The sequence below is a fragment of the Zootermopsis nevadensis genome, unplaced genomic scaffold (assembly GCF_977971745.1).
Source record: "Zootermopsis nevadensis isolate Lab colony 2312 unplaced genomic scaffold, Znev_1.0 Znev_ptg000010l, whole genome shotgun sequence".
Taxonomy (NCBI): Eukaryota; Metazoa; Arthropoda; class Insecta; order Blattodea; family Termopsidae; genus Zootermopsis; species Zootermopsis nevadensis.
Genome location: NW_028259142.1, coordinates 19,518,700 through 19,545,692, shown reverse-complemented (window position 1 = coordinate 19,545,692; position 26,993 = coordinate 19,518,700). Strand labels below are relative to the sequence as shown.

The following is a 26,993-nucleotide window of genomic DNA, read 5'->3' as shown; positions in this document are numbered from 1 at the left end:
ACTGCAGAATGGGAAGCTCCATGTTTTTCATTCTTCACAAAATACCATTATGATGACCAAATAAAATTCAAATTATGTGTGATTTGAGGTTCTCACAGCGGTGAGTATGAAGATTTCTGTCTTCTGGGTTGTTGCGCTGTGTAGTCTGGTCGATGTTAACCAACGTTTCAGAGGTCATACTGCCTCCATCATCAGGGCGATGAGTATGAAGATTTCTGTCTTCTGGGTTGTTGCGCTGTGTAGTCTGGTCGATGTTAACCAACGTTTCAGAGGTCATACTGCCTCCATCATCAGGGCGATGAGTATGAAGATTTCTGTCTTCTGGGTTGTTGCGCTGTGTAGTCTGGTCGATGTTTACCAACGTTTCAGAGGTCATACTGCCTCCGTCATCAGAGTATGAAGATTTCTGTCTTCTGGGTTGTTGCGCCGTGTAGTCTGGTCGATGTTTACCAACGTTTCAGAGGTCATACTGCCTCCGTCATCAGAGTATGAAGATTTCTGTCTTCTGGGTTGTTGCGCTGTGTAGTCTGGTCGATGTTTACCAACGTTTCAGAGGTCATACTGCCTCCGTCATCAGAGTATGAAGATTTCTGTCTTCTGGGTTGTTGCGCTGTGTAGTCTGGTCGATGTTTACCAACGTTTCAGAGGTCATACTGCCTCCGTCATCAGAGTATGAAGATTTCTGTCTTCTGGGTTGTTGCGCTGTGTAGTCTGGTCGATGTTTACCAACGTTTCAGAGGTCATACTGCCTCCGTCATCAGAGTATGAAGATTTCTGTCTTCTGGGTTGTTGCGCTGTGTAGTCTGGTCGATGTTTACCAACGTTTCAGAGGTCATACTGCCTCCGTCATCAGAGTATGAAGATTTCTGTCTTCTGGGTTGTTGCGCCGTGTAGTCTGGTCGATGTTTACCAACGTTTCAGAGGTCATACTGCCTCCGTCATCAGAGTATGAAGATTTCTGTCTTCTGGGTTGTTGCGCTGTGTAGTCTGGTCGATGTTTACCAACGTTTCAGAGGTCATACTGCCTCCGTCATCAGAGTATGAAGATTTCTGTCTTCTGGGTTGTTGCGCTGTGTAGTCTGGTCGATGTTTACCAACGTTTCAGAGGTCATACTGCCTCCGTCATCAGAGTATGAAGATTTCTGTCTTCTGGGTTGTTGCGCTGTGTAGTCTGGTCGATGTTTACCAACGTTTCAGAGGTCATACTGCCTCCGTCATCAGAGTATGAAGATTTCTGTCTTCTGGGTTGTTGCGCTGTGTAGTCTGGTCGATGTTTACCAACGTTTCAGAGGTCATACTGCCTCCGTCATCAGAGTATGAAGATTTCTGTCTTCTGGGTTGTTGCGCCGTGTAGTCTGGTCGATGTTTACCAACGTTTCAGAGGTCATACTGCCTCCGTCATCAGAGTATGAAGATTTCTGTCTTCTGGGTTGTTGCGCTGTGTAGTCTGGTCGATGTTTACCAACGTTTCAGAGGTCATACTGCCTCCGTCATCAGAGTATGAAGATTTCTGTCTTCTGGGTTGTTGCGCCGTGTAGTCTGGTCGATGTTTACCAACGTTTCAGAGGTCATACTGCCTCCGTCATCAGAGTATGAAGATTTCTGTCTTCTGGGTTGTTGCGCCGTGTAGTCTGGTCGATGTTTACCAACGTTTCAGAGGTCATACTGCCTCCGTCATCAGAGTATGAAGATTTCTGTCTTCTGGGTTGTTGCGCTGTGTAGTCTGGTCGATGTTTACCAACGTTTCAGAGGTCATACTGCCTCCGTCATCAGAGTATGAAGATTTCTGTCTTCTGGGTTGTTGCGCTGTGTAGTCTGGTCGATGTTAACCAACGTTTCAGAGGTCATACTGCCTCCATCATCAGGGCGATGAGTATGAAGATTTCTGTCTTCTGGGTTGTTGCGCTGTGTAGTCTGGTCGATGTTAACCAACGTTTCAGAGGTCATACTGCCTCCATCATCAGGGCGATGAGTATGAAGATTTCTGTCTTCTGGGTTGTTGCGCTGTGTAGTCTGGTCGATGTTAACCAACGTTTCAGAGGTCATACTGCCTCCATCATCAGGGCGATGAGTATGAAGATTTCTGTCTTCTGGGTTGTTGCGCTGTGTAGTCTGGTCGATGTTAACCAACGTTTCAGAGGTCATACTGCCTCCATCATCAGGGCGATGAGTATGAAGATTTCTGTCTTCTGGGTTGTTGCGCTGTGTAGTCTGGTCGATGTTTACCAACGTTTCAGAGGTCATACTGCCTCCGTCATCAGAGTATGAAGATTTCTGTCTTCTGGGTTGTTGCGCCGTGTAGAATGGTAGATGTTTACCAACGAATCGCCCTGATGACGGAGGCAGTATGACCTCCGAAACGTTGGTAAACATCGACCAGACTACACAGCGCAACAACCCAGAAGACGGAAATCTTCATACTCATCGCCCTGATGACGGAGGCAGTATGACCTCTGTAACGTTGGTAAACATCGACCAGACTACACAGCGCAACAACCCAGAAGACAGAAATCTTCTTACTCACAGCTGTGAAAACCTCAAATCTTACACAGCTAACAGACCTAGTTGAGTGACCGTCTTATCTACATCCATTTATCTAAACTAAAAATCTGTTTTTAAAGCACGTCCTAAAATATGCTCATTTGTCTCAGTTCCCCTATCAACCAATAAGAATAACGCGTACTATCTCCATCGCGATATTTGTTTCTCTCCAACACCAACTGGGGAAATTTCCGACTGCCGTGAACACATTAAAACAAGTTGAAAGTTAGAAACAGTTTAGGCCATAACAAATTGGGTTTAAGCAGTAACGAGGATTTTAATTTGCGAAGCGTCCGTGCTACCGACCGAATCAATAGCGCGGAATGTTCCGTGTGTAATGATGTGGCAGTTTCAGGTACTACAGAACAGGACTTGTTGCTTTGCACAGTACAGGCTCAACTGGGCAACAAACATTAACAGTTTCGTGGAACCCGGCGGTTAATTGCCGTGTCCACAAGATAAAATTCTATTTATTCATTTTAAAATTACACGCCAATATAAGCCTACTACCGTGCCACGGTGGTCTAGCGGTTAGAAGGCTGGCCTTGTAATCCTGGGGTCTCGGGTTCGATTCCCGGCGGTGCCCGAATTTATAACTTGTGTTGGGCAAGGCCGTGGTCTAGGCAACACGGAGTTTTCCTCCGTGGCATCCCAACAATTACTCCATTCACACACAGAAGAAGGCAATGGCAAACCACTTCTGGATCATCTGCCAAGAACGTATATGAACAGGTCCCAGTCCGAGAAAAGGATGGAAGGATCCTGTTCATATGGACCTGTCGTCAGACAGAACACTACAAATAAAAACAAAATAAGCCTACTAGTGCTTTCCTGTCTTCAGATTTTGAGACCATTTTCTTTTCTGTATTTCTCAATTCTCCTCCCTCCAAACACAGCCGCCTCGAGGTACATTTTAACAAGTGTCTTTTGTAGACAACAAAACAATTGTAAATTGACACAGAGATAACAACATTTAATAAATTCATTTCAGTATCTCCTCCCACCGAGAGCGAGCTAAGTTACTTCGTGCCATTTAACTGTGGCTGGTATGAGATCAAAATACATCCATAATCAGCCCAACGCCATGTCTGATTATGATTTCCGAGCGACTTGGTTAATCCTCAGAGACGTCACGTAACAAACGACAGTGGGGCCTCGCAACGAGGACACTTTCTGTAAACGTGAATGTAACTGGTTTGAAACGAACGCGAAACAAACCGGTTTTATTTCAAGGCAACTTTGGAGACAGGGAGCTGATTACCCCTCTAATGAAATGCTTTCAGACGCGTGGTACCAGGTTCGGTACTCGGGGAAAAAACAGATACTTTTTATACAACAAAATTCTATACCACAATATTTTCAAACTTTCCTACCCAATCCCTCTTAACTCGCCATTCAATTTCATCACAAGAAAATAAATTTGCAGTTGAATGAATGTTGTTAAATTTAGTGAAATTATGAAATACACGAAAATGCCCAAATGGCCTTTAGTCTAATTTTACTCCAATAAAAACGGTCATGTAAAATGTTAATTGCAACCACGGACCACCGTAGACCAACAACGGAAACCTCAACTTAGGCCAGTGAACATTAAATAATAAATAATACACCAACACTTGTGCAATTAACGTCCAGTGTGGTATTACATAAAGTATGATTTCATAAAGTGCAACCTTTTATGATTTATAACAAAACCATCGTCTTATGAACTGTATGATTTAATATGAATTAATTTGTTTGCTACTGATGACCTCTTGAGGTCGAAATACGTTTGGCACTAAGTGTCTTTTCAAGTGTAAACAGTTTTGTTTTAATGCATGATTTTGTATATTAATGAGGTATATTAATTAAACAATCAATTAATATTTTTACGATAAACCTGTTTGAGATAATCTAGTAAGTACGATTTAAGTTATAAAAAAATTTGCATCAGTCGTGAGTTAAAATTCCTAAAATCAAAAATTCAACTAAACATTCAGATGTATGCGTGTTCGCGATTATGCGCTCATTTTATGTTCTTTTTAAAAAGCAGCCACACGAATGACGAGATAATATTATTTTCTTCTCACAGCTTGTAAATTACTAGAGCAACGCGCTCCTTCCGGAGCGCTTCATCTGGTCTGATGTTGTAGTTCTTTACGTCGCTGTTCAGAGGCCAACTGTTCTTGGTCGGTCAACTTTCTACGTCCTTCGACATTGCAGGCTTTAAGATTCCAAACTTGCAACTACTGTGCTCTAGCCAATAACATATACAACAACGCTATTGTTTTGAAATCAATAAGGCAAGGCTGCCAAGATTGAAAGTCATTAATTCCAAAAGTGTGTTTTGTCTGATGATTACAGTTGCCTCGAAAGCAGTGATATAAGTACCTCGTAAATCAGACTGGCTTATAGAGACGCGAGTGTAAATTCTCCGGCTTCCGCTCTGCGGTGTACATGGGCTCTTTGCTCTTTGGTAATGGCATTACAGTGCGGATAAACCGAAGAGATCCCTGACGTGCTGGCACGTTGTAGAGTTCAGTGGCGTGCAGTCAATTACATTCTCTGTAAGATTTCAAGTCCTCACGCCAGAGAGTATGAAGATGAATGTCTTCTCGGTTGTTGCGTCTTGTAGTCTGGCAGAAATTTACCGACGTTTCTGAGGTTCTCGCTGAATCCATCAGATCGCAGCGATGACGGAGGCAGAGATAACCTCTGAAACACTGCTAAACTTCCACTGGACTATAAGAACATAGCTATCCATAATAAAACTGCTGTTTGGTGCGTAGTTAAATTTTCCTGTGATCAGTGGTGTGCAGTCAGTTTAGAAAGGCACACTGTTTTTTTTCCGGTGGTCTGGAGCAGCCTGGGGATTACGACCGATCCCACGTCAGGGATAATGGGATAATGCCTACCTAACCACTCCCATACAGCCAGACTGAAATTCACATTCGTCGCTTGCGCTACAAATCATCCTCCAATAAGTGAGGTAAAATTTTTAGAAAAAATCTCAGTTACATAAATAATTTGTTTAGTTACTTCCTTTCCCTTCAGAGAGGAAATTCTTTGTGAAACACGGTTTAAAATTACGAAGTAGAAGCCTGGGTTCCATTACAGAACCATTTGCTGAATGAAGTGTTGTAGTACTTAACAGTGTTACATTTTAATAGAATTCTGTGACTTGTTTACGCGAATAATACGTGTTTACTTGCACATATTTGAAGCCAATCGTTCTGAGATAAATAAAGATGGCGCTAATATTAGCCCTTAACTTCCAGCCCAAGTCGCGGTTGCGTTATAACAACACGACGCCATACCAACAGGCAAGACACAAAGGAAACCGTTAAAAGCTTTTTGAATCAGATTACAGTTTGCTGTCGTCTTGACACGTCACTTCAAATAAGACGATCATTAATACTGTTTTCTGGTTTCTGCTTTGTTTCGCCTTGTTTGGTTCCTTTGTCAGAAGCAAAGCCTCTTGAAAATCATTTTGCAGATGACTATAAGCCGTCAATTAGCGACAGCTTCAATTCCCTCGTTCACACGATCACGTTATAATGATGAAAGTCGAATCAGTAACGCGAAACGAGTTGGAATAAAACTTGTAGAAAGGAAGTTCGCCTAGAAGTAACCTGTGCGTTCAATTTTCACCAAAATGCAGGGCACATTCACAATTGCGTAAATATTGCAAGTGACTCTTTTGAAAACTTGGTAAAAACAAAATATTTGTGTATGGTAACAAGAAACAAAAATTAAGGTAGTATATTTGCGTCAGATTGTGAATTAGGTTAATATTTTAATATTTACCGTCAAAACACAATTTTAATAAGATAATAAAATATAAAATATTTAAAATATCGTTTCACGTTCCGCATCGAATGATCGATTTACAAATTGGAACGTTTCTCTTACGACATGTTTCGGTTATATTTAACCGTCCTCAGGTATAAATTAGATTGGTAAAATTTAAAACTCGAATTACAATCATTTACAATGTTATGCAGTTTATTGAAATGTTCTTATCAGATTACTCTTATATATTAGAAGGAAGGTATTGTTTTTTATATATGGCGTGGTTCATCTGATGTTCAATATTAGTCTGTAAAGCAATGATTTAAATAAATAAAACATTAATAAATATGGAGTAATATAGAAAACAAAATGATGTCGTAAGAGACGTTCCAATTTGTAAATCGATCAATCGATGCGGAACGTAAAATGATATTTTAAATATTTTATATTTTATTATCTTATTAAAATTGTGTTTTGACGGAAAATATTAAAATATTAAAATAAAAATTACATTCCCTAAGAAATTGAGAGCGCATTTTATTCGGGAGTTACTTCGTCTCCTTTAGTTTAGAATCTTCCATTTTGCCCTCCACTTCATAAAAAGTTAACGATTAACATATAAAAACTAATTTTATCTTTATTTCCGTATAAGCGTTAGACCTTGTCTCTCACATTAAGGGACTAACACAGATTTCACACACACCGTTTCCGGTCTGTTTATTTCCACAGCCTAAGTAAGATTCTTCATGGCTGATGTCCCGACAGACGAAGATCTGAAGGAAATAGACCATTCGAGAGACTTAGATATAGATGGTTGGACAAAACTGAAATGGAACTTAAGCAAACACGGTGTGCGGGTATAGAATGGATTAAGCCAGCTCAGGACAGTGTCCAGTGGCGGGGTCTTGTGAGTACAGTAAAGAACGTGTTGGAAATTTCGTATCTAAATTATAGATTTTCACTTTCTCAAGGAGTTATCTGCTTCATGAAATCACAGCTGTTAACAAAGTGTTTTTTTATGTTTAATAACACATAATTATATTACGGGTAAATATTTTGGCATCCATAGAATAATATCTAGTCTATACCTAAAACTCTAGTTAATATCTAGTCTGTTCGCAAGTCTCAGTTATAATTTCGCCATGCTTATATACTAACTAACTAACTAGATGGCTTACCGAACCCGAAGGTTCATCACCGAATTAACCAAAGCCCTCCACCGGACCCTGTCCTGGGCCAACAAAATCCAGTCTCCTTCAACTCCTATCTCCCATAGATCCCGCCTGAGATTATCTTCCCATCTACGTCTAGGTCTCCCCAGCGGTCTCTTCCCCTCAGGCTTCCCAAATAGTGGACCCAACCAACCAGATGGCTTACCGAACCCGAAGGTTCATCACCGAATTAACCAAAGCCCTCCACCGGACCCTGTCCTGGGCCAACAAAATCCAGTTTCCTTCAACTCCTATCTCCGATAGATCCCGCCTGAGATTATCCTCCCATCTACGTCTAGGTCTCCCCAGCGGTCTCTTCCCCTCAGGCTTCCCAACCAGTACCCGGTGCACACCTCTTGTCCCATCCATGCGCGCTACATGTCCCGCCCATCTCACTCTTCTCGACTTAATCACCCTCACAATACTGGGGGAGCAGTACAGATTTTTAAGCTCGTCATTGTGCAGTTTTCTCCACGCCCCATCGTCTTCCCTCTTAGGCCCAAATATCCTCCTCAACACACTACTGTCTTAATTATTTAATTTTCGTAATCAGGCGCTGACATAATTATCAAATAAACAGCTTATACCAATTGTAGCAGCCGTCACCAAACTGCAAACTTCAAATCACGGAAATATCGTACAATACGAAATACGAGAACTGGAGCACAGGCGAGTGAAGACGGCTCTAAACTCGGAGCGTAGCAAAGCTACAAGCGCTGTAATTGTGACTTAGACGTGCGCGTTAAGGGGAGTAAAGTCCTTCTGTGGTCTTGAAGGATGAAATTTGGTGACTGCTACTTTTCTCGAACTCCTTTTAATATACCAAAAGATCTAATAGCTTTTTCGAAGATGGCAATAAGGCGTAGCGCAATGTATGTTGAAGAATAATATTCTTCTGTTGGTTAAACTTAGATTATTCTTTAGACAAAGTACACTGGAACGGGTTTCCTGTTCAGGTAACAGATGGATGAGACGTAGACGCAGAAATTTAGTGCCCTAACCTGTAATGTGTTTTATAAAAATAGTTTCCAAATATTTTCATTTCGCAAAGTACTTGAGCACGTCATTATCTGAACTAGGAACAACATTACTATTGGAAAATCAGACAAAGTTTATCACGATCTGCGCATATAAAAAATAAAAGTTATGATAATGTTTATTAAATGACACTTAAAGGGATAAAATATAAATAAAAATAAATAAAATAAGCCTGCTTACCAAATATAATGTGATGACCGAGTGTGATGGCCAGATAAAATATGACTGACGTGATATTTGACAATTGAATTTGTATTTCGGCTCTGATTTCCGTTTGTTACGTAATTTGTTTTGCGGAGACGTAACTGGAAATCAGGTTTCGCGCGTAGCAAAATGAGATTGCGAGAAAAATTTAAAATCGAGAAAATGCTATCAGATTCTTTTTTATTGTTTTCGGCGATCCAAAAACAAATCGCCATTAGCCGGTTTCCGTCTCTGAGCGGAACGTCACTGTCCAGTGTGCAAGACGAAAACCAGTGACCCTTTCCGTACACCAAGACCTACATAAACGACCTTAAAATTAACCCCCTTTCTCTTGTTAATATCACCGCATGTGCCATCCGGTAGACAGGCAATGGACCAGTTACATAGGCCACAGGCTCACCCCATCGTAAAAATGTCAACAGAGTTCGATATATTATTCCTAAAAAAAAAATTCCTGCCATATGTGATAGCTGAAGCGATCGATTTGGAATTATCAAATATTATAAATGATATACTACCACTGAAGTTAATAAATACAAGAATGTTTTAGCAAAATACTCCACACAGAATCGGCTAATGGTCCCAAGAGCGTTTGTGAATTATGCTCTCCGGTTCCGTTCATGTATTTTTGAGGCTCGTGGAATAAACAGTTGTCCTCCTGGGACGCATCGAGCGACGTGTGGTTCATCACCCTGTAAGAGGTCGTTCTGATACCTTTATTAATCAATTCAGATTCTCACCGTTATCCCACAATACTCGTTCGTTCCGTCAAAACCTTCTTATGACATCTTATATTTTACAGGAGGCCGAGACTGAAATTATAAATTCGGGCGTTATGGACACGAATTAGGACTCTCGTTCTACTTACCTGCCTCCAGACGGCGTCTTCGTAGTTGACATAAAGCACGCAGGCGATCTGCGCGACTGACAGAACAATGCCCGCCCCCACGGCCTCCTGGAGACGGATCGGCAACAGAGAATACGTGAGGTAGATGAAAAACATGGCGGCCCCAACTCCAGTGGACGGAGAACGGGGACGCGTGTAGGTGGCGAGGGTGACCTCCACGGCCAGGAACGTGGCTAACACCACGTAGGAGACTCCAAGTAGGTAGAGCTCGTTTAGGGCAGGCCGAGACAACACAGCCACCAGCACTGCGGGTCATTGAGAGACACAAGAGTCATACCGTGAGCCCTGAGGGGATTCCCCAGAAGGGACGCAGAAGTTCTTACAAAGTAAACACGTCTCCTAACTTAAGAACTTTAAGATAGATGAATCACTGAGGTCCCTTGAGAGCAGAAACTGGTTCTTACAGGACGCACGAAGAATCTATGAAGACGTACAAGTCAGGAAAAGAGACGATACAGATGCATTCTTAGCGAACGCACGAAGAGGGATCATTGGAACTGTGGACGATGCCTCAGGATGTTTCAGAATCTTGCGGTAAAAATATCAGGTATTAGAAGCTGGTGATTTATCCGAATCTTCCGGAAGCTTCCATAGGGCATTTCGCAACGTTTATCTAATAAGTGAAGAAAGGTACATTTGACCCACGATTATCGACGAACATGGGTTTATTTAAATGAACGTGTAAACACGAATGTTCAACCGATCGGTACTGGTCCTCGAAGGACACCAGAGATCTTCAGCGAGCGCCACTTCAACATCCAACCAGTGCAAGACGAACTTTATACATACATTTAACTCAGAAAGGTATATTAATATGATTTTGAAAAGTTCACATGCACTCATTTTATTATTTTACAGGCAGACTCAGTTCTTCTAAACGTCGGATTTTTTAATGTTCCATTCAAGAACATACGAGTTAGGTTAAGACTGGACAGGGTGGGGTGGGGGAGATTGTTTTGATTGAACAGAAGCCGACTGAACCGGCTACCGGTAAATCCTGCTGTCGTGTCATTTATGGAGTACAGGCGGCATAACAAATAGGTTACCGATTATTAACACAGAGTTACCGATTTGGGTATTGGTAATCTATGTTCAGAACGCTGGGCTTGTAATCCTGGGGTCCCGGGTTCGATTCACGGTGGTGCCCGGATTTATAACTTGTGTTGGGCAAGGCCGTGGTCTAGGCAACACGGAGTTTTCCTCCAGGGGCATCCCAACAATTACTCCATTCACACACAGAAGAAGGCAATGGCAAACCACTTCTGGATCATCTGCCAAGAACGTATATGAACAGGTCCCAGTCCGAGAAAAGGATGGAAGGATCCTGTTCATATGGACCTGTCCTCAGACAGAACACTAAATAATAATAAGATGAGGTGGTCTAGCGGTTAGAACGCTGGCCTTGTAATCCTGGGGTCTCGGGTTCGATTCCCGGCGGTGCCCGAATTTATAACTTGTGTTGGGCAAGGCCGTGGTCTAGGCAACACGGAGTTTTCCTCCGGGGGCTTCCCCGGTTTCTCCGTGGCATCCCAACAATTACTCCATTCACACACAGAAGAAGGCAATGGCAAACCACTTCTGGATCATTTGCCGAGGAAACATGTGAACAGGTCCCTATCAGAGGGAACTTGTTCATAATGTCACCAGGGGTCGGCTCCGACCCGATGGTACAAAAACAATCTATGCTCACCCGCGTACACGGCGACACAGCAGGCGAGGGTCATGCCCACGGCGATAAACCCGGGCTCACGACCCCCCCACGAGCTGGAGAAGAGGGCGGCGGCGATTTGCAGGAGGCCGAGCACGGAACACAGCGCCAGCAACAGGACCAAGAGGTGCGTCACGTTGCTCTGGTTCATGCGCAGGAAGTACCGCTGGTACAGCATCTCCACCTGCGGGTTCTTGAAGCGATGGGACCTGCACAGGCGGTGAAGCAGGCGCCGGAAATGCCACCAGGTGGCAGCAGCTCCGCCGCTGGGCCGCGAAGGCTTCAGGAGGATGGACTCGACATCCGCGTCGTCATGCAGACCACCTCCACCGACGCCTGCTTCACGAGGGTCACCGGTGGCGCCCTCCTCTTCTTCCTCCTTGATGCTGGTGCCGCGGGACACGCCCACCTGTTGACATCGCGAAACTGTATTCTCACTGCCGAGGACACTATTTTCATACGCGAGATCCATTTTAACATTACCTTCTGATGTAATTTAAATATCCCAAGCGGTGACTTCTTTCCAAATTTCTTACTAAAATCTCACGTGCATTTTTAATATATTTTATACATGTTCAGAAATTATTTTTAAGGCCATCTTCAAACATATTATCTTGTTAGTAAATATGTGATCTGTACTTAGAGGTAGATAATTTATTTAAACTATAAAACAATATTAGATGCATTCGATTTTCAGTTATAAAACTGGCTTAAAGACAAAAGTAATGTCACTACGTAACCTGAAAATTATATGTATATTCAAAGCCATTTACGTAATTAATCGCAAATACGTCAATTAGGCAAGCTAAGTTCCATTTCTTACAAATATAAAGGCCTCGGATCCTATTGGTGGATTGATTTGCTTGTAAGGTTCTGATTATGTGCCTCGTACCCAAACACGACTAACAGACCATTCAAAGCTCTGCTTGGGTTCAGTGCTCGACGAATCCAGCCCAAAGGGCTAACAATTGCTCTGGATGATACCGAGCCGCTGACGACTTCCAAGACGAAGGACGATTACGTGGTATACACAAGGTCAACGTCAGAGGTCGGCAAACTTTTAATCTCCGCATGTCGCAATGGCTGTTAAGAGATCTGTATTTCTATTGCTCGCTCGGAAACAGGCAATGAAAGTATTTCACCTTACAAATAACCTATAATGATCTCTCAATAAGCTTCTAAAGTATTAATTTTCAGGAAAGAAAATTACATACTTAACTTCATGGGAAAAAATTAAAAATATAATGTAAGAAGTATTTGAAGAAATACAATTTGCTTGCAAATACTTTATTTTATTGTTCTTTAAAAATTAAATCGCATTATTAGTGTTTTAAAAAATACATAACTCAAAATAAAAAAATATACTGTTCTGTAAAAAATTCTAATATCATTAAATTGTATTAAATGTGAAATCGTACAAAAGTTTAGGCATTTATTATTCCACCATATCTTCACAAAAGTCATTTCAAACAGAGCGTAGTTTCCAACATGTAAATGTACGTCTTCCAAAATTGAGGAGTAGAGCTTTAATGTGATTTTTGCTAAATAATACCTTGTAGTTGTTTGATTTATTTAGTTTTAAGTTCGTTGTGGTAATTCATTGCTAGAATAAAACTTGTTGTTCCTAAAACCAGAAAAAAACATAAGAAGAGACAGCGACTTCATTAAGTGTCTATATAAAACTGTCTCAGGTCTAATGGTTCAAAGGCATTATTCATTAAATCATTAAACTGTAGTTCAATTATTTCCATATGAAGCTCATTAATGTCTATTTTTAAAAGGTTTTAAAATTAATAAACACTGAAACACATTTAATCTCGACGAAAATTCATTTTAAACAATTTCTTAATACTTTTCCTTTGACCGCGTAAACATTATTTGCTCCAGATGTTTTAGAAAAGCTTTCACAGGAAGGTAAAAGTGCCAAATTTCGCTCTCATACAGGATTGTTAATTAATTTTAAATTCTTTCCGTGAGTTCCGATAACACAAAAACACAAGAAATTTTCTCTCACTTAAAAGTTCCTCGTTAAATTATTTTGAACTTACGCCATGTCTACCAACAACACCAGATACAGAATCCATCCCACTTCAGACATTACGACTAATGATTTTCTCTTTTCATTAACGAATATCTCAATTTATGGTCTAAAATTAATTAATCTTCTTAGAATATTAGTTCTGCTAAGCCGTCTTATTTTATTCTATTTACGTGACCGAATTCTGATCTGAATACCACCTCAGAACTTTACCTCAGAAGACCTGCTAATTAATGATACAATAAAACGTCATAGGGAGATACAGGGTGTTCTTACATTACTTCACTGATAGCAGCAACAGTTCAATTACCATAATACTCTTATTCTTAGCATCGTCCGTTGTTACATTGTAATATACTTTGTTTTGGTCTTAATAAACTGAGTGTATTTTTTTTTAAACTTTCATTTGAAGCTGAGAGCAAAATTTGAAAAGGTTCAGAATTCTTCATAGAGAGAAAAATCTTAGTTTTTGCTACGATCGAATGCCGCGAGTTGAGTAGCGTCTGAAATATCATCACATTCATTCCAAGCTTCGGAACAGTGAAGAAACTACTTTGCTTGTTTCATTCTAACTGTTCACGTAAACTGGACCGTAAATTTTATATTCGGAGTGTCTCTGTTCGTGCTGAAAGACCATTGTCTTAAAACAGCTTAATTTTCTCAGGACACTGTGCTTTAAAAGTTGCTAAGATCTTGGCATCTTTAAAATATCTTCCTATCTTACCTACAACTTTGGTTTCATCGCAATTTCTCTTAACTATATTTCTTGCTGGCACAAAGAGGATTTTAGTGAGTTTACGTAACAATTTTTTTAACTGACCAGTAAAACTCCTTTGTGTTTTGTTTCGTAAGAACGTTTCTAACTGCAATTTTTGAGAACAGACAGAATTTCTTAAAAAAAAACACACACGAACTTACCAATGTAACAGATGAATTAAGTATTACCTTTTCCATTATTATTTAAATATTTACCTTTCGTCCGTAACTATTCTCCTTTCTGCAGTAACCATTTATGTCAAGGAATAAACGATTCAACAATTTTATTGCATTTAAAACAGCACGAAACCACGATAAATATTCAAAAACCAGGGAAATGAAAGACTTTGTGTGCTTTCAAATATTATTCCAGGAACAGTTTAATAACGAGTGTAGCCGAGTCGTAATTAACAACGATTCCGTCCTATAAAGCATAAAATAAATTCATGAAATAAGATAAAAAAATTATCAGCAACAAATTTGAAAAACTAAAATGGAGATTTTTAGAAGTTTACTGTAAAGGCACTGCTCGTTAGCTTTCTAAATAAAATGTAGTATGGTCGATGTTAACCGACGTTTCAGAGGTCATACTGCCTCCGTCATCAGGGCTACAACAAAACGGCAAATTTCATCATGGGCTGCTGCTTTGTTATTATTATTATTAGTGTTCTGTCTGAGGACAGGTCCATATGAACAGGATCCTTCCATCCTTTTCTCGGACTGGGACCTGTTCATATACGTTCTTGGCAGATGATCCAGAAGTGGTTTGCCATTGCCTTCTTCTGTGTGTGAATGGAGTAATTGTTGGGATGCCACGGAGAATCCGGGGAAACTCCGTGTTGCCTAGACCACGGCCTTGCCCAACATAAGTTATAAATTCGGGCACCGCCGGGAATCGAACCCGACACCCCAGGATTACAAGGCCAGCGTTCTAACCGCTAGACCACCGTGGTTAAGACAGTAAGACTATGAAAATTTATTTCGAGACGGGCGTTTGTAGAATCCTCCTGATCTACACCGACGACGATGACAATTACTAGGGAACAGATGCACCAACGGTTCTCCTAACATCTGTGATGATTTATTCGTAATTTTAATACATCACAATGAAAATCTGTTTGAAACTTGATGTAACATAAATACGAGTAGAAACAAGAAATTTTACCTTCTGAATATTCTTAAGCTCTGCGTTATTGTTAACACGAAAATAAATACTAATTTATCATTCTTTATCTACAAGTTAACGAAAATAAATTGTTATTTTAGTGTTTTTATAGTCAGAGAAAAGCAGTCTCACGTAATATACCTATAATTCTAAGCAACGCAATGCAGAAACTCAGAAAAACAAAAGAAAAAACTCCGTTGCCAATTTTTCATACGGAAAAACTCGGTCGGGATAATCAACTTTCGGGTACAGGTTCGAACCAAGGAGTTATATGAATACAGACACTACAGGATGAAGCCCGGATAAACACTGATATTTACAATTTATCTGCGATCCAAACCTTCGAGATACGTTTACATTGCCCGGGCATAATAATCCCCCTGCCCACCCACTTGATTGAAACAGATGAAGCGTTAACAGCGAATCGATTGCAGATAATAGGTCTTCATGACTTCGCTCATAAAGGAAATCCAACCAAAACACTTATCCTCTACCTAGCGCTATCCTGCTCATAAAACAACACAGAAGGTACACTAAATACAATGCACTGAAGGAAACTGAGTTAACTGTCGAATACTGTCTTGTATGATTAGTATACAGAGATCGTGGAATCGAACCCATGGACTTTTAATGTTTCTCCGTGATGGTAGGTCTTGGAATTGATTAATTATCCAACCAAAAAATACTGATACTTGACTGAATCATAAGTACTAGTTTAGAATCACTGGTCCTTCAAGAATTAATTTATTTGGTGTTTGATAAAATCAGTGAAAAATCCCCCACGTACATTTCAAAAGCAGAAGTTTATTATCCTAAGCGTTTCAATAATAGAATGTAAAAGCATGGATAAAATCTGCCAGAGAAAGCTCATTTGTGGCAGAAATATTAAACAAAACGTTTTTCTTAATATTCACTACCGTTTATGACTTACGACGTTCTTACGCTGATGTCACTTTTATTACTGTGAATACTGGTTTTTATTGAATGGAGACAATTAGTATTAACAGAGTGTCAATTAATATTCTTTATTTATTTTATTTAGTGTTCTGTCTGACGACAGGTCCATATGAACAGGATCCTTCCATCCTTTTCTCGGACTGGGACCTGTTCATATACGTTCTTGGCAGATGATCCAGAAGTGGTTTGCCATTGCCTTCTTCTGTGTGTGAATGGAGTAATTGTTGGGATGCCACGGAGGAAAACTCTGTGTTGCCTAGACCACGGCCTTGCCCAACACAAGTTATAAATTCGGGCACCGCCGGGAATCGAACCCGAGACCCCAGGATTACAAGGCCAGCGTTCTAACCGCTAGACCACCGTTTCAATGACCACTTCAGACTACCTTTTTTTTTTTAGTTATTTTCTGTTCGTGTCGTCAGCGTGATGAACTGACTGTACATAATCACAAAGACATTAGTCACCTCACAGCGCCGTCGAACTCAACCCCTGACGCCACCTAAATGCGATTTATTAGACCATCGTGCCCAATCCATCTGCCCGTAACGTTTCTACCCACTCGACGTCGTGTTAAAACCACACGCACATGGAGAGGCACAACCTCCAATAAAAGTAAAGGCTTCTTTTTTAAAATAACATCTGCCGAGATGATCCTGAATTACACACGATCCGATTACGTTGTCTTCTACAATTCTAGACCAATCACTGATATTAAGTCTGAGGTGTAATGAGTAGCGTGAGGATTGTCCTTTGTCCGTACACGCAAGCTTTGTGGATGGTGGACACCATTTCTGTCTTGTCAGTCCACAGCACATGGCACAGAAACTGATGGGTGTCCAAAATGTACATCAGCCATCAAGAGAACCTTGCACTGGTTGTAAAATAGATCCCCACTCAGAGTTAAGACGTACTTCATTATGAGAAAATCTTCCAGTGCTGGTTAAAGGGTTATCGTGTACCAAATTCAACAAATTCTCCTCATACCGCACATCGTGACTTCCTAGGCCAACAAATGCATTCGGTATGAAAATGTCTGTTTCTCACAGGTTAACGATGAGGACTGTCAAATATACGTCGTCTGTGATACGGTTATCAAAGCTGATATTCCCTCAGTGCAGCGGGAAATGTCCCTTCTAAAAAAAAAAAAAAAAAAACACCACGAAAAATGTCAGTGCGAATCCTTCGTCATACGACCACCACGACGTACAGAGATACCAACTTAAACGCGTCGCCACTTGGACATTTGAACGCATAAAAAAAGGCCTTTTAACAACCTCAGCCGAAGCGTTTAATGTACGATTACCATTGCGTAGAACTGGGTTCGGTTTCAGGGTAGTCCATTGTGGATTTGTGATGTACAAAATGACGCTAAGATAGATTTCGCTGACAGTCATTCGGATTTCCGATCTCAGTGTCATTCTTCAGCTGTTCAATTTTCCCTGGTGTATTATCTGGCGGTAGCAGATGTAGCCCGAATTTATAGCTTGTGTTGGGCAAGGCCGTGGTCTAGGCAACACGGAGTTTTCCACCGGGGGCTTCCCCGGTTTCTCCGTGGCATCCCAACAATTACTCCACTCACACACAGAAGAAGGCAATGGCAAACCACTTCTGGATCATCTGCCAAGAACGTATATGAACAGGTCCCAGTCCGAGAAAAGGATGGAAGGATCCTGTTCATATGGACCTGTCGTCAGACAGAACACTAAATAATAATAAGATGAGGTGGTCTAGCGGTTAGAACGCTGGCCTTGTAATCCTGGGGTCTCGGGTTCGATTCCCGGCGGTGCCCGAATTTATAACTTGTGTTGGGCAAGGCCGTGGTCTAGGCAACACGGAGTTTTCCTCCGTGGCATCCCAACAATTACTCCATTCACACACAGAAGAAGGCAATGGCAAACCACTTCTGGATCATCTGCCAAGAACGTATATGAACAGGTCCCAGTCCGAGAAAAGGATGGAAGGATCCTGTTCATATGGACCTGTCCTCAGACAGAACACTAAATAAATAAATAAAAATATAAGTCCATGTGTTCCTTTTTACACAGTAAGTTACAGAATCTGTTGTTGTGAGCGGTTGAAGTATTTGAATAATTTCGTAAAAAACAAATTTCGAAGTAAAGAATCGGCAGCCGAGAAACAGGTGCTCTAGAGGCCGGAGTAGAAAGGCCCCGCAGCGGAACTTCGGTTTCCGTTTAATTTCCTACAAACACAGCGACTATAATTCTGGTTTCGCATTTCCTAACAAAACTCGATATACGATAATATAATAACCGTACGTTCCTTTCATAACATGTAGAATTAGGGAGCGTGGGCGAAAGACAGAGAAACAGCTTTAATGAACGCAAATAATGATCATGTTTCTGGGTGCTTGCACCTCACGGATGTGGGCTGTGTTTCCGCCGACGATTTGCAGGAACATGCTTTCAGAACGTTGATTAGACAGCCCACATTCACACAGTTCCTACGCCAAAAAAACAGAATCATTTGCAATGAATCATCTTGAAACATAAAATCTGTTTTAATTAAGTATTATAAGTCTATACGCAGAAACGTGCATTTGAAAATACGCATTGAAACATTAAAAATCTTTTGTCTGAACATGACATTAAATTGGTTCTTAATGAGCCATGACATGAATCATACACGTCGGAGATCATGTTTTTTTTCAACGGCTGTGTTTGGTTTTAGCGTTTTATACATCTCTGGAATATGAAATATCGATAAGTCGCTTTATTGTTCAATAATTAAGCAATTTCAAACGTTAAAGTCGAGATACACTGAAAACTAAACTAGAGAACCGACGCAGAGCGTTGGGACGACTTTCGTCGTGACGCCATCAAAAAATTCAAAAAGAGGTATAAACACTTGGTGCAACGTTTTTCACGAGGCTTCATAAGAGACGCCAAGCGTAGCGACATTGTCGGAGGAAGAAATTTTAACGAAGAGCGCCACAAACTATCCCAATATCCTAACCTAACCTTACAGAACCTAACCTAACCTATCCCAACCTAACACAACTTAACCTAACCCAACCTTACCTAACCTAACCTAAACTAACCTACGACGCCTATCATCGCGAAGCCTTCGTAAGACCCCGTGAAATGAACGCAAACTTTCGGATTACATTTCAGGTGACTTAAAAATCGACGCCATGCGTCGCGACGCCCTCAGTTGACGCCAAATTTATGGAAGATTAAGCGTTTACTACAATATGAAAATCGAGTCTTATATTAGCCATGAGGTAAATTAAGTTTAATCAGCAAGTCCTAAATAACTAACTTGGCTTATGGAACCGTAAGGTTCATCACCGAATTAAGCAAAGCCCTCCACCGGACCCTGCAATCAGCAAGTCCAAATATTACATTTTAGCAACCCGTTACAATAATTCCATGTCGTTCTCGTAAGACACAGAAGATAAAAAGGACTATTTCCTCTTTGTCTTCTCTACTGAAAACCTTCCAGTTATCAGAGGAATATGATGGTACAAGGATTTAAGATCCTGTTCCCTTGGTCTCTCATTGGAACGACGCGTGGCGTCTCCTTATTGCTCAGGTAATTTCTTCTCAAATGTCCTTAGTGTACGACGTACATATTCATAATTCAAAGGTATGTCCACTCGAACTCGCGGTTTTGATATCTACCAATAAACACATGTTTCATTATCACGTGATATCATCTTCCCGTGGAAAACTGTTTCACTGAAAGGAAAACAACAATCCGACATTGCTACATGTTCCATACTATCATTGTCAACTCATCGCCCTGATGACGGAGGCAGTATGATCTCCGAAACGTTGATAAATAGATCACATGTGCAATCAAAGATCAATTCTTATTTTTTCCAGATCAATTATCCGATGTTGTAAAATACCTTTTCTTCAGAGAACTTCGAATAAAGTGTCCTGAGTTCGTTTCCTGTCCAGGACAGGTCCTGTATCTCGGAAACTATGCAAGTTTAGAGAACGCTGCCAAGTTCAAAATTCCTTTGCCATGAATAACTTTATATGTACCTTCCCATTTATGATTAATCCTGTCTTGTAGAGCCATAGACACAGCTGTGTAGTAACAAATTACAGCTTTAAATTTTTTTATAGCATCATAAACTACTTAGAAGAATGGATAATAAACTTTAAACACGTCTGCACTTTCGTATAAAAGTGGCTGTTGATAAACAAAATACAGATTACTATTTATAATTCTGCCGACAAATGGAATCCAATCTCAAGCTTATGCAACCATCTAAATTACGAAAAATTTAGGGACAACAGCCTGAACGCACGACGGATATTACGAGCGTGTTGCTAGTCTTGACAAAATTACTCTGTTCAACATCACAGAGAGTCGTTACATCGACATGCTAATTCATAGTCTGGTTGCGATGATATAAAAAAAATTGTACTCCGAAATCTTCTATGGACTTCGTAAATAAAAAATTCATACATCACAAATTAGAACTGTATATAAAAAATACTAAGATCTACTTTAATATTATCCTACATATCTATCTTACAAATAGTTTCTTTCCGATAGTTCTCCACAACAAAATTCTATATTTGATTCTTGCTACACCAAAACTACTGTCCGGTCCCCATAGTTTTATTAAAGTACCAAGGTAAATGCAATAAATTCAAAGCTCAAAGTTGAACTCCTTTCTAACATTAAAAGATTGGTTTAATCTGGTGGCGGAATGAGGAACTCACCGCAATGAGGTTGGCCGATTGCGCTGGCTTTGAGCCGCGGGTCAGCGAGCCTGACGACGATGAGAAATGCTCGATAACCTCCCAGTTGGACTTCCGGGGAATTGCCGGGGCCATCGGCGGCGGTGTGTGCTGCTCTGGAAGCAGCGCTGACCGCGCAGGGGACGGCGACAACTCTAGGCTCGCCTGCCTACTCCTGATGGCGCCCACGAAACCGGCTCGGCCATGTTGCCGTAGGCTCAGACTGCGACGAGTGAACCGGGGCTTTCCCGTCACGGAAGCCAGATCCTGCAAAACGAGGGCACCCAGATAAGGTACGACCTGTGGGCAGCGGTCGCACGAGACGAAATATTCCTTGACACGGTTTGAGGCTCCCCTTCAATACAGACAGCCATGTAGGCAGATGGTACATAGTCGGCGCAGTAGTTTTTGGCCGGTGGAATTTTCAAGGGGAAGGCTAGGAGCGAGTCTCGGACTGAACGCCCAAACAAAAGAAATACGCTGACCGTGCCACCTCACGTACACAGAGTAGGCTCGTCCGACAGCTCCGCTAGCTTCTCCGCCGGCCTAAAACCACTGCGCCGACTATACTGCGCAAGTAGACAGGTTATGTTAGTTGATAATCAGGCAGAAAATGTTACGGAGTTCTGCATGAAGAAACAATGGTGTAGATGGATAAAAATAAAGACAGAAAAATATTGGTTCTGCTTGTGATATTAATCATTCTGTTCCGTAAATTAATAGATAAAGAAAGAGACGGAAATACGTCGAAACCAGGGACATTCCCGATGATGAGCATTCTTGTACACCAGAGTGGGTGGCTGCTGAGAGAGATGGAGTCATCCGACGCAGGCCGATATAAACACGTATCAACTACTGACGTTACTTTGTGTTTAGTTCAAAAACGAAGCCGCTACCTCAGACAACGTGTTCGAAAAATTTGTATCGACAGGATTGCCACCGTGCGAATAAAATATCGACAATTAAAGAGAGAAATTTGAACAAAAGCTGTTACCAACAGCTTGTAGTGACTGCAATCGCCCCTTTCTACATTTCCAGATGAATACAAAACAAAGAGAAATTCGTAATTTGCGTTTCTCCTGCAAAAATTATTGATAAAATTGTCGATTATACCACAAAAGTTTGCGTGTGCCCTATAATAATAATATATTAAAAAATAAAAACTTCATAGACAAGTTATTTACATATTTATTATTGAATAACAAATGAGATTTGGAAAATGCATATATAAATACAACTACACTAAAAAATATTATTATTACTAAATAACACCAATGTATAAAAACACCACGTTAGATAATTTCTATGCGGACCTGTATAAATTTAGGTACATTTACGAATATATAAACCTTTAACTTATACAATTAAACATATAAGTTTGTACAAACACAGAAATGTCTTACAGATTTGCATATTTACAGCCAGCTAATAATTTGTTTGTGATATAAATTCCTCTGTAGAGAATGTGATATACGTTAAAACAACTGTATCATTGTCATTTCAAACTGCTGCCAACAGGCAAACATTTAATTCTGAAGGAGAGGAGGTTTGATATATGGTTTTATTCCAGCAGAGTATACTCCTTTTAGGTTAGCAATTGGCGTGTAAATATAATGTTGGTGTCAGGTGTTAACTGCATGAGATTTTTCGATAAAGAAAATAATAATTCTGATCAGGACCTTTCAGTTTTGTCTGGTGGTACCGCGTTAACTTTGTGCAACTGAAGAAAAAGGCGACGCTCTTTGGCAACTCACCTGTTCTATGACGGAGCGTCTCGGACACCGCAACGAAAGTCTCTGCTTCCAATCCCGGGGAGGGTTATCGCTGGTATGCATCGAGCCGGCCATCACATGCCGCCACTACCTGAAACAAATCCGAAGAATCGGTCATTGAGAAGTCGAATCAACTTCATTCTCTGAAGACAGTGACGGCGACGGTCCCCAAAGCCTTGGACTTTGCTCTGACCAAAGGCCGATCGCCAGAGAGTCTTATGGCGTTACGTACTCGAGATTTTTCAGAGAAGCAATTTTAATATTTTATCCACACCATTTATTACTTACGTCTGAAATGTTACTAATCTTATAAAAACTTCTAACTGTAATATATAATACAATAAATTATATAAATACATATCACGAAGATGTATAAATAATATTGTGAACATACTTTAAACTTCTTCCTTGGCTCTACAACTCAATTTTGGTCTCCGTCTCCTCCTTTAGGAGGTGTCTTGGTTTTCGAAGTGCGTATTTGAGTAGCGAGTGAACAGCCCACTGACTCTACTCAATTTCTACTCAATCCTGATTTGACTGCCAGAGTCATCTAGCAGTGAATCAGGAGAGACTTGGGTGAGAAATGGCCGCTGAATTTTTCTCACAGAACATCTCGTTCATGCTCGTAAGGTTCTTTTACACGTAATAAATCTATGACAAGGGATCGCCAGCTTTACTTCTCCTCCAAAGGAAGTTTCGCTATAGATTTTTATCACCCTTAAAAATCCATCGACCTCTGCCGGGTTTAAACCCGCGAACCTTGGGTCCAGTGGCGAGAACGCTAACCACTAGTCCACCACATTACAGTTATTTACTTATAAATATATACTTTATATATATACTTTGTACACCAAACTATTGTGATAATACGAACTGCTGTGCCGAGAGATGCTGAATTTAATTATGGTGTCCCGCGGTACGTTTTACCAACTCAATTCCTGAAAACGAATTGCCTTTCCTTCTGTTATAGAGCAAGAGTTTTGTTCCCACGGTGGAGTTAGAGGTAATTCCGAGCTTTTTGAACTTAAATAGCTTTTCAGATGAAGTTAAAACCACAACTTACTTCACCACACAAACCGCTTTTTGAAACCGGTTCGACCACAAGTACCAGGATCAGCGAATATAAACATTGTTTATAATTCCGGTAAAAAAAACAGAAAATCATCCGTGGGAAAAAAAAATAGACGTTAATGTTCACAGCATCTACACGGTTTATAATCGGAAATAAATTACCATTTCAATTGTACTTCAAAGGATTTTACAATTCCAACTGGACTCTTCAAAGGACGCCACCAGTCACTGTCATTGTCATTAAACAGAACACATGTACCATCCGGAGATAAAAGGTAACACAGATGCGCACTGTGTCTTTTGGACGAACGTATAACTCGAGAAAAAAGAGACATTCTATCGGGCTTTCAGTTGTAAGTTCTCGGGTTCAGGAGGCCTTGCTCACAAAGTTGCTGTCAGATGCAGAATCAATTATTTAAGCTCCTCGATTTAACAAGTTGATACGAGTGACGTCACTTCCTGCTGTTATATTGCTTTCATATGGCTTCTTATACAGACGAAATCCGATATTCGACAGAGTAATTAGCTGAATCAAATAAGCGGTAGAAATGACAATACAAAGGGCTGTGAAGTTAAGGGATGTTCCGCCAGGCACAGAAATCTACGCAAACTGCAGCCTTTCATAATCAGACGGCTTTGTCCCAGCTGCAAATGTCTCTCTATAACAGAACTTCAATTCTGTAGAAGCAGATATAAACCATCATAGTCATTTTCTCCCACATATGGACATATCTTTACAGAAACAAATATTTCGGCAAAACTACATCGCGTTTGGTACATAACTGATTTAAATCTCTTCCTCAGTAACGTTAAATGCGTCATAAATTTCGGCTGTGAACTGTTTTAAACAGCTAGCTCTCTAGCAAAAATCAATTCAAACACTTCAGGCTACTTTAATATAGCCTGAAAGATGCACGGTCATATTTCAATGGAGTCCCGAGGTCATACGACCTCTAAAATTAGATAAGATTTCTAAATAACCGAACACTCGCGAAATAAATTATATTTGTAAATGAGCGTAACAGTTTTTTTTTGGCGTGAATGCAGGACTCTGTAATGCCAGGCGCACGGTTCACACAGGTAATTAGTGGCGAGTGGCGGATACGGCACAATGGAGCGGGTCACTAATTGGTGCCAAGGGGGCTCATATGATCGAATTAATTGGATTCACATTACAGCGCCACTTTGTCACATAATTAGTGACATATTCGAGGCTAATTAAAGTTTGAGGCCCAGTTCACACCAAAGCAAGTGCGTATTATACGTGTTGGGCTCTTAGTGACTTAATAACGTGTTGGACATCGCCAAAAATTGAGACAAAACCAGACTCTGTCTCCATTTTGAGGCCCAATAACTATGATAAATTTATTATCTGAATAACCCTGCCCGCCTTCGACAAACCATTTCTCAAAAGCGATTGGTTTCATCCAAGAACATAACAGTATAAATAAATTTGCTGTTAAATGAATAAAGTTTGTCCAATGCTTTGATTTGGTGAATTAGAAAAGAATATTACAGTATTTTTTTTTTATTTAGTGTTCTGTCTGACGACAGGTCCATATGAACAGGATCCTTCCATCCTTTTCTCGGACTGGGACCTGTTCATATACGTTCTTGGCAGATGATCCAGAAGTGGTTTGCCATTGCCTTCTTCTGTGTGTGAATGGAGTAATTGTTGGGATGCCACGGAGGAAAACTTCGTGTTGCCTAGACCACGGCCTTGCCCAACACAAGTTATAAATTCGGGCACCGCCGGGAATCGAACCCGAGACCCCAGGATTACAAGGCCAGCGTTCTAACCGCTAGACCACCTCATCTTATTATTATTTAGTGTTCTGTCTGACGACAGGTCCATATGAACAGGATCCTTCCATCCTTTTCTCGGACTGGGACCTGTTCATATACGTTCTTGGCAGATGATCCAGAAGTGGTTTGCCATTGCCTTCTTCCGTGTGTGAATGGAGTAATTGTTGGAATGTCACGGAGAAACCGGGGAAGCCCCCGGAGGAAAACTCCGTGTTGCCTAGACCACGGCCTTGCCCAACACAAGTTATAAATTCGGGCACCGCCGGGAATCGAACCCGAGACCCCAGGATTACAAGGCCAGCGTTCTAACCACTAGGTCACCGTAAAGTCAATAAATTTCCGTTTCCATTCGCAAAGGTTCCATCTCTGGAGTGTTCGTTCTTTTCTTCAGAACTGGATCTGAGGATGTCAGAGCCACCAATAAAGTTAATACTGTGTACCCTACCCCGTCGGGTAAAGCGGTCGTAGATCGAAACTGACTACGAACATAAAACTCCCTACAGCGTTGAGATTACGAATTCTTCAAAGTTTTCTTCCATAGTCTCTATATGCCACCATATTTTGGGTTAGGCACGGGGTTATATTCCACCCCATCTGACACAGACAATTCCCAGCAGTTTCTGGGAAATGTTATGACGGAATGTTCAAGCTATAAGACCTCATTCAAAGTAACTCTAAAACTTAAGGCCTTAAGGCCTCATGTGGCCTTCTAGGTCCTTAAGTGAGGCCTTTTGACTGAATCCAAATTTTACAGAACAAATCCTAGGATCAACTGAAACTGTGGACCTCCATGCTGCAACCAAATATTCAGATGCTTTCCAAAAAAGTCATTAAAAGATTAGTTAATTTTAAAATTAACAAATAGTTTTCATTTTTTTGAAATTATTAAGTACATATTAGTTAGATTTTTTACAAAATAATGTATATTTTTAAGTATATCTAATTTAAGTTTCTTGAATGTGGCCTTCCAACATGAAAAGGTTTCTCATCCCTGCCTTAGACCTAACCTTATAATGTATGGTTATATCTCATTCTTCGGAAATTTGGAGTCCAGTGGTCGATTCTCAGAAAAGGAGACCAGAATTTTCTTGGCTTCTCTCAGTTAGATCATCTAAGCTGCTGTTATCGCAAATCTACCTTAAAATACGACACAGATCCTTAATACAGAGCCGTTACTAAGAATAAATGTAGGTACAAAGTTATCCGTTATGAAATGGATACATGTTTCTTGCAGACGAAGTTCATTATGTCTCAATGTGAGACCCATTGCAGGTACGACGAAGTTCATAACGGGACAGAAATTATTCCCATGTCAGGTTTAATATCTCCA

The 26,993-nt window shown here is 40.7% G+C and overlaps 1 protein-coding gene across 4 annotated transcripts in view; it reads right to left on the bottom strand.

The window, feature by feature from the left end:
* LOC110830589 (adenylate cyclase type 6) overlaps window positions 1–26,993 on the bottom strand; it is a 189,567-nt gene that overhangs the window by 52,435 nt on the left and 110,139 nt on the right. For all 4 annotated transcript variants that reach the window (XM_087346748.1, XM_087346745.1, XM_087346749.1 and 1 more), the window contains exons 2-5: window positions 22,769–22,877; window positions 20,997–21,281; window positions 11,363–11,789; window positions 9,634–9,917 (exon numbers count right to left, since the gene is read on the bottom strand). In XM_087346748.1, the coding sequence (XP_087202874.1) occupies window positions 9,634–9,917; window positions 11,363–11,789; window positions 20,997–21,281; window positions 22,769–22,861 (1,089 nt within the window). In that variant the 5' untranslated portion in view covers window positions 22,862–22,877. The remainder of the gene's footprint in view (window positions 1–9,633; window positions 9,918–11,362; window positions 11,790–20,996; window positions 21,282–22,768; window positions 22,878–26,993) is intronic.